Source organism: Trichoderma virens (genome assembly GCF_000170995.1).
Source record: "Trichoderma virens Gv29-8 chromosome Unknown TRIVIscaffold_3, whole genome shotgun sequence".
NCBI classification, from domain to species: Eukaryota; Fungi; Ascomycota; class Sordariomycetes; order Hypocreales; family Hypocreaceae; genus Trichoderma; species Trichoderma virens.
In genome coordinates, this window is record NW_014013746.1 from 191,423 (window position 1) to 207,451 (window position 16,029).

At 52.6% G+C, this 16,029-nt stretch overlaps 6 protein-coding genes across 6 annotated transcripts; 2 read left to right on the plus strand and 4 right to left on the minus strand.

The window, feature by feature from the left end:
• Nucleotides 1-59: 59 nt before the first annotated feature.
• TRIVIDRAFT_211837 (uncharacterized protein) lies at nt 60-1,678 on the minus strand (the record flags this gene model as incomplete). Its single annotated transcript, XM_014103869.1, has 4 exons — nt 60-757; nt 992-1,306; nt 1,379-1,514; nt 1,646-1,678. The coding sequence occupies 4 exons, from the start codon at nt 1,676-1,678 to the stop codon at nt 228-230; spliced, it is 1,014 nt and encodes a 337-aa protein (XP_013959344.1).
• A 901-nt stretch (nt 1,679-2,579) lies between these two features.
• On the minus strand, nt 2,580-3,924 carry TRIVIDRAFT_127203 (uncharacterized protein; the record flags this gene model as incomplete). The annotated part of the gene is made up of 2 exons (XM_014103870.2): nt 2,580-3,401; nt 3,493-3,924. The coding sequence occupies 2 exons, from the start codon at nt 3,922-3,924 to the stop codon at nt 2,580-2,582; spliced, it is 1,254 nt and encodes a 417-aa protein (XP_013959345.1).
• A 1,229-nt stretch (nt 3,925-5,153) lies between these two features.
• TRIVIDRAFT_33357 (uncharacterized protein) lies at nt 5,154-6,560 on the plus strand (the record flags this gene model as incomplete). The annotated part of the gene is made up of 3 exons (XM_014103871.1): nt 5,154-5,196; nt 5,270-5,710; nt 5,806-6,560. 3 exons carry the CDS (start codon nt 5,154-5,156, stop codon nt 6,558-6,560), a joined length of 1,239 nt encoding a protein of 412 aa, XP_013959346.1.
• A 191-nt stretch (nt 6,561-6,751) lies between these two features.
• TRIVIDRAFT_54690 (uncharacterized protein) lies at nt 6,752-8,768 on the minus strand (the record flags this gene model as incomplete). Its single annotated transcript, XM_014103872.1, has 3 exons — nt 6,752-7,931; nt 8,007-8,447; nt 8,518-8,768. The coding sequence occupies 3 exons, from the start codon at nt 8,766-8,768 to the stop codon at nt 6,752-6,754; spliced, it is 1,872 nt and encodes a 623-aa protein (XP_013959347.1).
• Nucleotides 8,769-9,234: 466 nt separating this feature from the next.
• On the plus strand, nt 9,235-9,884 carry TRIVIDRAFT_54691 (uncharacterized protein; the record flags this gene model as incomplete). The annotated part of the gene is made up of 2 exons (XM_014103873.1): nt 9,235-9,379; nt 9,532-9,884. The coding sequence occupies 2 exons, from the start codon at nt 9,235-9,237 to the stop codon at nt 9,882-9,884; spliced, it is 498 nt and encodes a 165-aa protein (XP_013959348.1).
• Nucleotides 9,885-10,860: 976 nt separating this feature from the next.
• On the minus strand, nt 10,861-13,633 carry TRIVIDRAFT_84951 (uncharacterized protein; the record flags this gene model as incomplete). The annotated part of the gene is made up of 3 exons (XM_014103874.1): nt 10,861-12,832; nt 12,896-13,210; nt 13,298-13,633. 3 exons carry the CDS (start codon nt 13,376-13,378, stop codon nt 11,018-11,020), a joined length of 2,211 nt encoding a protein of 736 aa, XP_013959349.1.
• Nucleotides 13,634-16,029: the final 2,396 nt, after the last annotated feature.

Genomic DNA, 16,029 nt, shown 5'->3' on the forward strand with positions numbered 1-16,029 from the left:
TGCGACTTGGGCATAGTAATGAGAATATGACTTGGATGACGAGCCTGCGCGATTTGCGTGAGCGAGGCAAAAAGAGATGTTATTAGAATTGACAGGTGCTATGTGGGGGGTGCTGAAATAAAGACATGAAGCATGAGTTATGCTGAATTAGGGGGGAGTGCATTATGGCCTGCGGTCAGTTCCATTTCCCTTGCCTGCCCTTTTGCTTAGATCATGAAACTGTCCCGTTACAACCGACTGCTGCCCTCTTGAGGAACTTTGATGACGACCTTGCCCCAGGTTCCTCTTCCTCCCAGCGCCAGGAGCGCATCCTTTACCCTATCCAGCCCAACAAACTCCTCATCCGTATACTCAGTGCCCCTGATCTTGCCCTCCTTGACCAGCTGCATAATGCCCTCCCACACTTTGGGAATAGTCTCGCGCTCATGAATAGAATACGCGCCCCAGTGGATGCCCACGAGGGAGATGTTCTTGAGCAGGACCTTGTTCATGGCGACCTTTTCGATGGCGCCGGCGGCGAAGCCGACGACGAGGATGCGGCCGTTCCAGGCGGTGCACTTTGTGGACTTGTCGACGAGGCCGACGGGGTCGTAGACGATGTCGACGCCGCGGGACTTTGGGGTCAGCGCCTTGACCTTTGCGGGCCAGTCCGGGTCGGCGTAGGAGACGGCGTGGTCGGCGCCGAAGGATTTGGCGATGTCGAGTTTGCGTGGGGTGGAGGCGGTGGCGATGACGGTTGCGCCGAAGGCTTTGGCGACTTTTTTTTGGGAGGGGGTTTGTGTTAGCTTGTGGTGGTGATGATGGTGGTGATGTGTGTGTATGGTGTTGAGTTGGGTGTTGAGTTGAGTTGAGTCGAATAAGGGGGGAGACAAGCTATGTGGCAACCCTCACTCATCCCACTCACTCAAACTCATTCACCCTCTCTCTCACTCACTCACATCAAAGGGAATCACGATTCAAAAAAAAAAAAAAATGAAAGAACAAAACTTACCCTGAACCGCCGCAAGCCCAACTCCTCCCGCCGCCGCATGCACAAGAACAACATCACCAGCCTTGACGCCCGCCCTCACCACCAGCGCGCCGTAGCTCGTCGGCGCCGTCACAAACAGGCCCGCGGCATCGCGGAACGACCAGCCCTCGGGCACGGGCAGCAGCGCAACCTCCTTGGTGCACAGCTTCGTCGCAAAGGCCCCCTGCGCAGCGCCGAACACGCGCGCCCCGACGGCGAAGCGCGGCTTCGTCCGGGACTTGCGCGGCGTGGCCACGACGGTGCCGGCGAACTCGGCGCCAGCGACCCACGGGAAGGCTGTGAGAGGAAAGATTAGTCTTTTGTTTTTTGATAAAAAAAGAAATCCGAAATTTTCCATGTTTGACTTACGCGGCTGGTTCTGGTATTTTCCCTGAACCTGCAGGATATCGAAGAAATTGGCCGCGGCGGCGTGCACCTCGATGACATACTCGTCGTCCTTGGGCACGGGATCGGGCAGATCCGTTACCTTGAGCTCTGCAGGGCTCTGCAAATCATGGGTGAGAAATTGTTAGCCTTCTTTTTTCTCTCTCTCTTTGCTTGGGGGGGATAAATGGGATTGAGATGCCCCTGATAGATAGATAGAAAAGGGAGCGCAAGGCTAATTGGCTGCTTTACCTTGACGTATTTCTGGATTTCAATGCCGCGCATGTTGGGCGTTCTTCAAAGACAAGACAATTGCACAGCCGAAAGGATGAAAAATAAATAAAAGAAGAGAAGAGAAAATGCCGATTACAATTGAACCAAGGAAAATTCGAGTCTTATATGCGTGCAGACAAAAAAGTAAGCCGTAATATATGATGAAGCAAAAGAAAGTCCAAGCCTCTCAGACAAGAATTGGGGAAACCGTTTAATGTAAGCCCAAATCCCGGCCCAAAAATGAATAAATCCGGGGTACGCTGTTTGGCGCCCGGCGGGGAAGCCGAGGCATCTCCAAGTCCGGCAGCGGTTTGCCGAAAAGCGCCCAGCTCCGAATTTATTTTGGAGATTCTATTATGGGGGGGAAGGCCCCGAGTTTTGTTATACTCGATTTGGGGGAATACGATTTGACGAAGACATTTAGATGTGACGTTTATCAATGAGATTTTGTCTTGCATTTTTATATACACATGTCTGCTTCTGCCAGATGCTATGCATTATTATATACCTCTACACCGCTGCTCTCATCCTCGTCCTCATCCTCATACACCCACAGCCCAACAACAGCACAGATTCAAGGGCAAATTTCACCGTCAAACGACGCCATCATCGCGCGGCGTCTTCTCTTATACACAAATACTTGTCATTACCATCACTGAAGCAGAAAAATACATTGAGTGAATCGCGCCCAGTTGCCATGCAAACTCTCGAGGCCTAGTCCTTGAAAATAAAGTAATAAGAAAAAAAAAGAGGCCCACGTCCATAACCTCCTCGCTCAGCATGGCGCGCTCAAAGCCGAAGCTTCACGCTTGTTGTGGCCATCATGAGCCAAACATGTCGACATTTCCATTATCCACGCTTGATCCTAAATCTGAAGCCGCGAAGTATAAAATAGAGCTCAATCAAATGGTCTCTAGACTCCGCCGAGCAGGTGCTCGACGGCACCCTGCACGCTTCCTCCGCTGCGTCTCAAAGCGGCCACGTTTCGGTCAAAGTCGTAGAATCCCATGTCGTTGAGCTGCCGGAGCTGCTCGGCGTAGCGCTCCTCGGGTGGTCTGTTATCCGGTGGAGCAGCGGCTGCTTGTGGTGCGAACATCTGCATCATCTGTTGGAACTGCTCGGGGTTCATGGCAAAGGGATTGGCCCCCCCAGCTGCGGGCGGCGGGAACAAAGCCGCAAAGGGATTCGCCGCCGCCTGGGCTTGGCCTGTGCCCGTGTTGCCTCCAGTTCCTGCCGCCGCTCCTCTGTTTTCTGTCGTTCCTGTCTCAGTACCAGTCTGGGTGCCGGCTGGTGCGGGCGGAGGAGGGATATTCAGCAGCTGCTGCAGCATGCTCAGGCTGTTGGCACCGCCAGCGCCCCCCATGAATGGGTTCATAAACGGGTTTGCAAAAGGGTTCTGCTGCTGGGCGTTTGCCTGGCCAGCTGCACCCTCTGCCGCGGGCGCACCATCGGGGGTTGTGTCTGTAGCGCCAGGGGCAGGGAATGCTGCCTCGCCTCTGCCCATGCTCCGCTGCATCCGCATCGCCTGTGTCATCATCTGCGGGTTGCTCATCATCTGTCGCATAAACGGTGATGTGATGATCTCGCGAGCGTTGGGGATGTTGCGCAACATGGGGTTCGCCTCGATGAGCATGTTGACAAAATCGGGGTTGTTGAGGGCCTCGTTCATGGACTGCTGTACGTTGGGATCCGCCATCATGCGCGACAATCGCTCTTCGTCCATGGGAGGACCCATCTGTATTTCCACCACCAACAGCGTCAGTCAAGTCACCTCCCAGAGAACAAGGAGAACAGATTGCAGAGAATAGGAGAACAGAAGCACTTACGCCGCCGTCGGGGCCAAACATGTCCATGCCGGGGAGGTTGATCTGGTGACCAGCGTATCTGGCGCCAGTCAGGCCTGCCAGCGGGTTGTTGGCGGTGCCTGAAGCCATGTTGGTTGGCACGGCTGAGGGCGTCGAGGCAGCAGCAGCAGCAGCCGGGGCGGCGTTGCTGGCGGCGCTCTTGACCATGTGGATGGTGTTGTTGGGCTTGATCTTGTACGTGGCCAGCGTGTCGTCGTTCTTCATCACGCGGCCCGAGTAGATAAGGCGCTGTCGCTCAACCGGAACATTCTCGAACTCGGCTGTCGACAGCTTCGTCTTGAGGTCCAAGACAGTGGCTGACTCGGCCATGGTGATGGTGTGCGAGCCGTCCTGCGCCGTCTTGACCCGGAAGGTGATTTGGGCATCGCCGCCCGCCTCTGCGTTGTCGGCCATGACGAGGCAAACGAAGCGGGTAGTTGTGCGGGGAGAAGAGAGGGGAGGCGAGGGAGAGGGAGAGAGAAACGGGCAGTGCCGAGAGAGACGGCAGATCTGTCAGATCGACTCGGCAACAGGAGGAGGAGAGAGCGTGCCGGGGATGTTGAAGCGGCGCGGCAGGTTGGCTGATGATCAGGCTATTGGATGAGTGGGAGAGGCCTGTGGCGAGATTGTGGTGGTTAATAATGCGATAGCGAGAGGCTGAGGCCGCGGCGTGGTGGGGCAGGCTGAATGGAATGGACAAAGAATCAACCCGATGGACTGTGGACTGTGGAGCGCTGCAGTGAATGATCGGCCAGTGTCTTCAGCGGGCGTCGCGTACTGTAGATTTGCCTGCAGCGGGTGAAGGCAGCTGCTTCCGGGCTAATGTTGGTATCAGAGGGAGACAAACATGTGCTGATTGCAATGCGCGCGTATGATTTGAAGCTTGAAGCGCAAAGGACTTGGGGACGGATGCAGCTGTCCAATAGCAGCCGGCGACCCGTGTAATCACCGCGGGCTTCTATCACAGTCCGTTGGCTTCTACGGCCACATACCTCAACTCAGCGCAAGCATACGCGTAATGGCCGGTGGTTACCTGGCAGCTGTCAGATGATATTGACATGGATTGATCTTTGTACTAGACTAGGTAATCAATAATATCAATCGGTGTTATTGCACCTGGTCTGCCATCTTTCAGCTACCCGGGGATCCGCCAGGCGTTGGTCCTGTCATAGCCAGATCCCAAACCTCGGGCCAAAGCAACCAGCATTGTCTGTCTACCTACCAAACGGTGTCCATAGATTGTGACCCAAGTTGACATACAGACAGAGAAATTTGTATTTCCTCGAATAAAAAAAAATCCCAATTCTTATAGTCTGCCAGCTGTCTGTAGATGCATCCATAGGTACTTATAAGCTATACTTGCCCTCAATTAAGCCACAGCCTTGAAGCTCTAGCGGCTTAGCGGGGCACCTTGATTGACTGCCTCAAAGCTTGGAAGCTTATTCAAACCTCGTCTCTACAACTCATCTCAACTCAACTCAACTCATCTCGTCTCAACATACTCGCGCAATTAAATACTTCTGCTTCTGCGCAACCCCCTGTAAATCTATATAAACCACCACATCCTTGCATCCCGCCCGACATGATATAGCGGCTACAAGCAAAGACGTCTCTCGCTGCGCCATGAACGTGCCGACATCACCATGATTCAAGGCATCTTCTACGCTCGATTCTTCCCCCAAGAAGGTACATTAAATCTCTCCATCTCACAATTCACACCCCCATTCTTCGTAAACGCTAAATCCATTGTTCCCTTCAGGCCCCAAGATCGTTGCCCAGGCTCCCCCAGGCTGCATCACGGCCTCGGACAACGAGCCTCCTCTCGTCGACTTCGACGTCTTACAAGAGTACATCATCCCTCGCCAGGCCTTTTGCAACCGATATGTAACCATCAACTCTCCTGATGGCAAGTACACTATTCTCGGCTTTCCCGTCGTCATCCCGCACACCAAGTATATGCGCAATGAGTTCATCTTCAACTTCGGCCTGCTGGTCGAGACCGATTGCGATCAGACGCCGTATGAGCGCGTCGTGAGGTGTCTGGCCGAGACGTTTGCCGAAATGGAGAAGCAGAACGAGTATCTGAGTCTCAGTGAGGCCAAAGGCCCCGATGGCGACGGCGTGCGGAGGCCCATTGAGAGTCTGCTTGAGATTGTCAAAGAGGACCTAAACAATTACGGCGAGTGCATGATTCCGGTTGGTAAGTCATCTCATCTTCACTGTCATCAATCAGCCTCACACGGATGCAACGCATTCATCTAAATCACCTAAGCAAACCGCTAATAGTCATCTCAGACGAAGCAAACACCATCAACATGAAGCTCTTCCCCCACCACGCAAACCCCCCCGCCGTAAAAGGCTGGCACGTCCCCGTCGCCAGGACAAAGTTCCCCGAAATCGTCGACCCAACATGGGACATTACGCTCCAGAAAGTCGTCGCCAAAATCGACGGCGTCTCCGACGTCCGCCGCATCGCCCACGAGGCCTCCGTCTCCCTGGACCTCGCCAAGATCGCCATCCGTCACCTGCTCTACTACGACACCATCCTCCTCCTCGACATCTTCTTCTTCAGCTCGTGCTACGCGCCTCGCCCCGGCATACACGACTTCATACGTAACGTCGACGGCATCGTCGATGAGTGCGCCGGTTACGTGTCTCATGGCAGGGCCAGGGTCAGCAACTACCTCCTCATCCGCTTCATGGCCTCCTTTTCTCCGGGGAAGAGCATCAAGGAGTGGATCATGATCCACCGCGAGGCTGGGTTTGAAATCATGTCTTATATCGACATACGCCGCTTTGTACAGTTCGGCATCATCAAAGGTTGCCTCTATCGCGTGCACAAGTACGTTGTTTCAAAGCAATACTTGGCCTCGCTCGCCACCGGGCAGAGCAGGCCATTCGCTGGCGGCGATCCTCTGCAGAAATACACAGATGGATGCCATCATATGGATCAAATTATGACGGAGCAGAATTTAACTAATGATCAAGTTATGGACAAGCTCAAGATGTTACCTGTTCCTAGGGGTGACATCACGGTGTTCTACAGGTAATGTTTGTTTGATTCATTCCACAAGGCGTTATGGGAGTAATATAGTATCATTATATACACCTCTAGGCTCATAAAATCTATAACGTCGCCATCACATCATATCATACATGTTATTTTTCCTTCCTTCTTTTTCTCCCCAAATAGTGTTACAGCGCGATGAAATCGCATACAGTAGTGTTCAAAATCATCCGTCTATCGCTTCCAAGTGCCATCGTTCTTCACCTTGCCGCGCTTTAGGTATGCGGGCACCTTCTTCGGCAGTTCGATATTGGGGTTGTTTGCGACCTTGACAGACTCTTCCCTCTTCCTCCGGTTAAGCTCTACAACAATCTTCCTGTCGGACAAGGTTTCGCCCTTCTCCTCGGCCTCGGCTCTTAGCTGCTCCTTGACCTGTCGAATCATGCCAGTATACGGCTGGCCGGGGTAAATCTTCTTGCTCGCCGTCCACTCGTCGTCGCTGACGAGCTCAATGATTCGAATGTTGTGCTTGCCCTTTCGCAGAATCAACAGCTTATCGTCGATGACAAACTTGGCCGTTTCCTCGGGGAACCACATCTTCATGGGCGTCCAATCGAGGTTCCCGGGCACGAGACCACGTTGTTGACCAGGTCGGGCGGCAACATAAGCACCCTGTTGGGAGACGAGGCGCTGACCCTCGCTGGCGCTGTTGACGAGGCCGGCTGCGTAAAGGATCTTTGCCGGTGACAATTTCAGCACAGATTGAGGAAGCTCAATATCCTTCCTCGGCGCCGTGTTTGGCGTCAAGATGCCTGTCTCGGGACTTGGCTCCTTGATAAAGTAAGGAAGTTGCCCGCCGAAACGGAACTGGTGCTGTTGGGCTTCCTGCACGGCCCGCTGAGAGCCATGTACGAGGGACAGGACCTCGAATGCCAGCGTGTGCTGGGCAAGGCGCTTTGATGGATCGGCCTGGTGCTCAGTCATGACTTCCTGGATCTTGGCCATCGGCATAAAAGTGAAAAGCTTGAGAAGGCTCTCGACATCTTCGTCGGGTCGTCGCATAAAGTAGCCGTAGAGCTCAAAGGGCGATGTCTTGAATTCATCTAGCCAGACTGCATTCCCCGTGCTCTTGCCAAACTTGACGCCGGATGAATCTGTTAGTAGTGGCACAGTGAAGCCGACGGGTTCGTGCGTCCAGGTAGAAGGAATCTTCATGTCGGGCATTTCTTCCGATTCCCGAATAATCTTCAGGGCATCGATACCAGCGACAATATTTCCATACTGGTCGGAGCCGCCGATTTGCATCTGCACGCCCAACTTTTGGTACATGTGCCAGAAGTCCCAGCCCTGGAAGAGGGGATACATGAACTCGCCCAGAGACATGCCATCTCCTTCTGTCATTTTCCTCTTGACACTGACATCAAACAGTTAGCATCGGAGAAATAAATAAAGAAAACCTGGAGCTTGGAAGAGGGTGAAAGTGACTCACGTGTCGCGCGTTAACATTGGTCCAATTCTGGTATATCTTGCGAGCCTCTTGGTAAAGTCGTACATCGTCAAGCCCTGCAGCCACATGCTGTTGTTGAGCAGGCGCTGCTTCGCGGCCCAATCTTTCTCGTAGCCATACTTGTCCCTCAATGCCGATACGTTGTGCCACAGCCTCGACAGCTGGTAGTGTATCTTGGTGACGTTCTTGGAAATATCCGAATTGGACAAGATTTCGCGAGATTGTAAGCGGCCTGATGGGTCGCCGATTCGAGCAGTCGCGCCTCCGAGAAGAGTCACAGCTGGGTAGCCGTGGAACCACAGCCAGAAGAGGGGCATCATGGGAAGCAAGTGTCCGACATGCATCGAGTCTGCCGTGGGATCAACACCGACGTAGGCGCCTATTCGTTTGACTCGCATGAGTTCCTTGATCTTGTCGGGAGTTCTATGTAGATTGATTAGACATTGAACAAGGCATGTCTTTGCGCAGGTGCAAGACGAAGCCGACAACATACCCTGCGACATCTTTGATGTAGCCTCTTTCATCGAGGACGTCCCACACATGCGGCAGCTCGCCATTCTGAATCTTGACTGCCCTTTCTTCCCATCGCTTTTCACCCTCGGCAACCTTTTCCAGGTATGATGTCGCTATGCCGCGCGCCCTGTGAGCTTGGCCCAGGGCCCAGGATGATTGTCGGATGCCATGTCGTGAGCCGGCGCATCGCAATGCGAGCAGGGCCTTCGATATCGCGGCTTGAGGAGCCATTACAAACGGTGCAAGCCCACCAAAGGGCCACCGACGAGCTGAAACCGAAAGCAAGAAATTCCCTCAATTACCATGCCCACATTCTTGAGCCTTGGGTTGTGGCCGCACGGGTGGAAGATCAAGTATCAATCTTCACCAAAAGCTCATCCCACCTTGATACTGCCAAACTGCCAATGCACAAAAATTCACATGCCATATCGAAAGGCCCAGCCAATCAGACCGACCCTGCCTCTCCTAGCGCGGAAATACATTGTTGCGCCCCGGTGGGCACGCTTCGGAACCGGCTCAGCCAATCACGGAGCTCCTAATTCGAGATCCTCGGCAATACCTCATCCGCTTCAGTTTCGTCCATCCTGCCCGTCATCCCGAAACCGATCTTGCTGGAGCTGTGATTCTGCCAGCGCGAAGCGTCCGGGTGCCATTTCACATTGCAATCGCGAATCCGACCATCTCCGCTTCGTCAACCATGGCATCGATTGTGCGACCTTCTCTGCTGCGGCAGACTGCGCTGGCGGCTCGTTGCGCCAAGCCTGCCTTCCGAAGCAACGCCATCAAGGCTTCGGCTTTCCACACCTCTACCCAGCGCTCTGCCATTCTGCCTCCGGGACCTCGTAAGAACCCCTCAGCCACTCGATAAAACGATTTGAAATCTTGCTAATACGGCGTCTGTATAGAGCGAATTGAGGGCACAGGTACGGCGCGCAAGCAACATGCTGCGCTCTCACATGTCGAACCTCTACGATAACTAACCACGAGGCTACAGTCAACGACCCTGTCCCCATTCCTAACCCCAGCGCCGCGCACGGCTCCTACCACTGGACCTTTGAGCGCCTCCTCGCCGCCGGTCTCGTGCCTCTCTCCATTGCGCCCTTTGCTGCTGGCTCCCTCAACCCCACCACCGACGCCATCCTGTGCTCCGCCATCCTCCTGCACTCTCACATTGGCTTCCAGTCCGTCATCATCGACTACATCCCCAAGACTCGCTACTCTGGCCTGCGAAAGATCTTCTGGTGGGGCCTGAATGTGGCGACCGTCACCGTCGGCGTGGGATTGTACGAGTTTGAGACCAACGATATTGGCGTTACCGAGGCTATTAAGAAGATCTGGAAGGCATAAGGATGATGCTTGCTTAAAGAGAAGAAGGAGGGACGAAAAACTTGATATCTTGTGATTGTCTGCTGGGAAGGAATTGTTGGGTCTGGAGGCAGGCTGTGTAACTGATATTATGCGCTACTTGGGCCAAGAAGGCTGTGAGCGCTTGTATAGAAGTACGATTAAAAAAGAAGCAAAACCATGACACTTTGGAGCTTGTGCAATTGCTTTTTGAATGTCCATTGTATCTGTAAATGATACTGATATGAACAGCAGCTGCATCGTAGCTCATGCCCACTTCTCTTCTATGCATTCCTCTCTACGCTGTTAACCTTCAAGCATCGTATATTGGCTAGCCATTGACTATTGCTCTTTCAAGAGTTTCCACTACGATAATTGAGCCTGTTTCCTAGAACCCTCAATGAATAATTTCTACTGCGAAATCATTACTGAGTTCTTACCTGGACCACTTCCCGCAACTACATACGGAGTACAAAAGAGAGCACACAAAGGACGAGCTTTAAATCTCCACCAGTTCGCCCCACACAAAATTTCCACCAAATTTTACCCCGCAGGCGAAAGCTGATATACCAATTACAGAAGCTTCCCAACAACTCTTCTACATCCTCTGGGTGGTCTAGTTGGTTCATGGCGTTCGACTGTAATGGGTAACATCTCATCGAAAAGTCGGCGGTTCGATTCCGTCCCCGGAGAACAATTCTCCCCGGAGAAGAGTTACATTTTTTTTGGCTTCTTTTTGCATTGTCAAAAAATTTTCCCTATTTCCATTTTTCTTTCTTTTAAGAGTTCCTTTTTTATTATTTTGTGTCTTACTTTTTGTCCCACTCTCTGTCTCAAACGTAGGACATTTTCACAGTTTCTATGGATGGCAGGAAACAACTGCGAAAAATTGACAACGGCCAAGGCAATGGAGTTTACACAACTACATTTGTCAAAAGCTCCAATTGCTAACAGTCAAAAAAAAAAAAAAAAAAATCATACAATTGATAGGTAGTTTTTATTTATTTGTTATCAATCTTCATGCTACATGCATCAACACTCCATTTTATCCCATGTCATCAGAGTCCCTGGGTATAGTGTTGGACGATACCCCCATGATTCAATCACTACCCATCCCATTCAATTCCGTCGAGGCTTTAGATGGTCAGGCTGGTGATATCAGTTCCACCAATGCGGTCAAACTCAGGAGTAGGCGGGGGCAAGTTCTCAGTCTTGGTGCAGATCCAGCAGCTGGCATACATGTTGACACGATCGATGCATGCACCGTCGACGCGAGAGCCGTGGCACTTGGCAGTGAAGCCGTGAGCCTCGAAAACCTTGATGTACCAGGGGCTCAAAGCAGATGTACGAAGGAGCACACGGCCGCCCATCTGGAGAGCCCTGTTGAGCTTGCTGATCTGAGCGGCTGCTGCCTGAGAGCCAGTGTCGAACCAGTCCATGCTGTCCATGATGACTGCAACGGTGAGGGTGCCAGGGGTGATGCGTGCAATAACCTCCTCAAGCTCGTCAGTGTGAATACGAAGGCCATCCAGAGCACCGGGGCGTGACAGCTTGGCGTGGACCTCGGGGCGCAGATACTCGAGGTGGCACTTCTTAGAGAACTTGCCATCCAAGCAGACGTAGTAGTAAGGGTTATCGGTGCCAATGTGGGTCTCCTCAGCAACAGGGTCCAGTGTGTTGACCATGTAGTGCCAGATAGCATGAGAGCGGGTGTTCTTTGCCTTGCCCTGCTTCACGATATCCGAGTTGGCGTGGTCATTCTCAATCATGGCAAGTTGGTTCTTGGGGACACCGAGAGCAGCCCAAAGGAAGCTCTCCTGTGCAACAACCAAGTTGCAGATGAGTTTGGAGAGTAGAGCGGGTCGGATCTTGTTGCGCCAGATATCTCGCTGCTCATTCAGAGTTCGAGCACTGAGGAGCTTCTGGACGGTAGATTGCAGTCCAAAGATGCGAGCAATCCAGCGGAAGGCGCGAATGGCATGACGAGAGCCACCAGTATCGTAGAGGCCATAGCCCTTGTTGTTGTGGAAGACATGGACGTTCTTGAGCCAGTATTGGAATGCGCGGCCAGAGAGATGAGGAGACAGCTTGGTAATGAGCAACTTGCGGAAATCAGCGTGCTTTCCTTCGCCAAAGATCTTCCAGAAATCTTCATATGGCAGAGCAGTGTACGCGGCAGCCTTGAGTTCGAGAAGATGGTTTTGAGTCGGGTTGAGGTCAACGGCGTGAACACGAGCAGGGCTCTGAGCAAGATAGGAAATGATGTTGTCTCCAGCAGAGGTGATGGCGAGAACCTTGTCATCAGGGCCAAGCTTCAGCAGGCGCTCGTCGACACGCGCATCTTCCCAGGTGAAAGCATAGATGTACTCGTCATTGAACTGGGTGTGCTTCTGGAGCCTATCGTCGTAGTAGATACGCCAGTGGTGGTTCTGGTAGAAGAATGAGGGGAGAGGCAGGTTGGCAGACAGGTTCTGGACCGCAGTGATGAAGGCCTTGGAGCGGATCTCTGGTGCGGATCTCTCAATCGCACGGGTCAGAGCATCTCCTTGGTTGGCAGGGTACAGGTAGGGAGACTCAGTAGCCAGCGCGTCAATACGCTCAATGATTTCATGAGGCAGACTGGACGGCGAAAAGGGCTTCTTGTGGCATCCAACCCAGACGTAGTACGGGATATAGCCGAGAGTGCGGTTGCGGAAGTTGAAGTTGAGAACAGTGCCAAACTTGTACTCGAGGTAATCGCGGCGGCCAGGCTCGAGGCCAACGCGGTCAAAGTCAAACCAGGCACGCCAAAAGTTTCGAGACAGTACGTTGACATGACGATCCACAAGGCCACCAGTGTAGTTGCGGAAAGAGTAGTCAGTCTGGTTCTGGACGTAGAAATCAACCACGCCCATGATACCATGAGGAGCCAGCAGTGAGTTCACAGAGTCGACAACAGAGTAGTAGTCGGGCTGCCGCGAGAATTAGTTGGTGCTTCAACCAAGTGAAGTTTGTTTTCAGTGACCAAGACTTACAATCATAGACAAGCTGTATGAAAAGGTAACCAAGTCAGCACCGCCGTAATCCTGGCGCTGCTGGGTGAGATAGCTGAGAGAAGGAGATCTCGGAGCGACCTGCTTGGACATGCCAGTCTCGTAGTCTTCGAGGCGGAACTTGCGAGCGTCTTGGCAGACGACGCGAACGTTTTTCCAGCCGAGCCTCTCGAAACGCTTCTTTGCTACCTCGCAGAGAGACGGAGAGAAGTCGACAAGGTAAACGCTGGAGAAGAAATTGGGGACGTCGACGAATTGGGACATGGCTTCAATGTTCCAGCCAGTGCCGCCTCCAACCTGTTGGTTTGTTGATTAGCTTCGGCTGTCTCGATCCTCGTCGCAGTCTAGCTATGCGATCCAGACAAGGCAATGGGGAATACTCACGTCGACCCAAATACGCTTGGTCTTGTTCTCGTCAGCACTCTTGGCTTTCGCCTCAAGCTGGGCAGCAACAAGAGCAAGCATGTCTTCGCGGCCGCGAAGAAGAAGCTTGCGTGTGGCATCATACGCCCCGGCCTGCTTCTTGTAGAAGCTCTCTAGAGCGTCCTGCTGGGAAGCCTTGGAATCGCCCTGATGGGGTTTGATGAAGCAAGAATAAAAAAACAGGACAAAGGACCTGAAAACCCCAGGCGTATCATTGTCCTGTCCGATGCCTCGTGAGGCAACCAAACCTGAAACGGCAATACCACCTAGAAGAGTGGCTGCTATTCCAGCATATAGAGGATTTATCTCGGTGCCAAAAGGCATAATGTTAATGTTACCACCCTGGAGACGAGAGAGTGTCTGGTTAGCACATGAGCCCTTTCAATGGCAAGGAAGAGGGGCATTGGGGAACATACAGGAAAAGCCATGGTATTCTCTCATTTTACCTAGTGAGAGAATAGAGGGAAAGATTGATGACAAGCTAAAGATGTGTTGAACCCAGCTTCAGGGAAAGGTTGAAAATGGTGGGAAGATGGAACTGAGAGAGAACAAGTCGAGGAACGAGGAGGAGAAGGAGACAAGAGGATAAATAGGGAAAACGGCTCTGTCCAGACATGTAGGTACATGTATCATTAATAAGGTACTGTACTCGTGTACAAGTGCATGCATCAACTCCAACTCCGGTACGTCCATGGCTGTTTCGACGCAAGCGAACCCCCTTTTGGGGTTACAGCAGGCCTGACAGCCCACCTTGAGAGCGGGCGGCATTATCTTTGGGCATCCAGTTTGTCCGTCAATAGGCCCGTCCGCAGGTCAGAGGCGCGTATTGCCGGCTGTGGTGGGCGTTCGATTGGCGTCGAGCAGAGTTGAACACAGTACACCTATTCCACTCAAACCCAGAATCACATGTCAAACGCTTGCTTTCAGCCAGATGGAGATGGAGCGCAGGGATCATTGTCTTTTCGCAATGGCTTGTGACTGCTTCAGATCATGGATAGCGCGCGAACGAGCTTCTGGAGCACGGTGGTAGCCAATGGCTGAACCACATGCTTGGGCAACGAGCTGTGCCAGGGGGCATATTGTTGGGCCGCACACGTGCAAAATTGTTGAGAGATTGCCATCTGGGAGACGGGCGTGCTCCATATCTGATCCGTCGTAACGGCTTTGGGTCGTAGCTCCATGCGGCATGTTTAGTGTAGCTCAGGGATCTGGAGGGGCTTCAGTCTGCCTCTGTCTGCCTCTGCCTGCTTGGACACTGTAAGTGCTGGACACCCTGGTATTGAGCAGTTGCTGAACAGAGCAAGCAGATACTCCGTAATAGCTCCAGGGCTAGCAATTGAACCCGGGGGGGACTGGATGCAGGTGGGCTCATCGCGAATAGCTCCATGTTGGCGGGGCAGCGTGGGTGGGGGATCCCTACGAGTATGGGTGTCGTGCCATTGACTCCGGCGTGGGGAGCTCAAGGCGTTTTGACCCCGTTGATGTCATGCTTTGGACGTGTAGCAACTCGTAATTGGCAGTGATTGCATGTGAAATGCATGTATCGTTGCACCGCCTGGGGGATTCCCTCACCCATTCGCGCTTGGCACCATCAAGAGGCCATCAAAGAGAACCAGCCATCGCCCATCGCCCATCCGCCGTGGAAATGTCTCGGGATTGCGCTCAACGCGCTACTGTACGCCGCACCACAGTGCAAACATGGTGACACCGGCAGAATGCACAAGCCACAGGGCCTTTGGTAGAGGCCCCTTGGCCCCGTGCCCCAGCACTGTGTTGAGGTTGACACCTGAGGGCGTCTATCAGGCTATTTGTGTGTGGTCGGAATAAGTCATCGCTGCTAGTACGAGGTTGGTGGAGCTAGCAATGTCTGGGGAGCGCCAATCAAGCAGGGCATCCACAGCACATGCAGCGGCGAGACAGCTCCGTAGGGGTCCTTGAGCGCTGATCGTGGTGGGATATTTGCCACACGACACCATTGTGCTGGACTGTATGTACCTATGTAGATGTAAATATTGCTCAATTGCACCGACGGGAATCTAGGAGGGGAGTATCCAACGGCTGATTTGATATCTTATGCCAATCTAGGTACGGTACTCTATCACGCAGCAATCTAGATGAACTCAACTGGTAATACAGCATCTCGTATAAATGCCTTCTACTGTATAATAAGGTCGTGATAGGGTAGGCGCTGCTATGATTGCTGCCCAGCGAGCACTTCAAGAGCATGCCTCCAAAAAGAAAGGGCTGCTGTGTATGAACCTGCCATTTATAAAGCTAAACTCTCTCATTGCTTCAAACTCAATTGAGTTCAATGGCACCTCTTTCACTCCTTTTTTTTTCCTTTTCTTTTCTTCTGCACAACACTTCAAAATGACAATTTGACAACACAAAGCAAACTGCCCCTCAATAAGCTTCAATAAGAGCATATTGTTGCTTTGGAAGCAAATGTCACGCCATGCTCACGCTAACCCCTTCAAGTGAGCTCATTGTGATTATGTAACTTCACCATCGGAAAAACATCTCTTCCGCCGTCGTCAACCTCGATCGCGACAAATCCCCCCCTGTTCAATCCGCTGCTTTATGCGCTTACATGAGGCTTAGACGCGACAATGGACCTGTGGTCTATCGCCAGCAACTTCAGCGCCGGGCTTCCATCAAACAGTCATCGCAGACACCCTGCTCATCTGCGACTC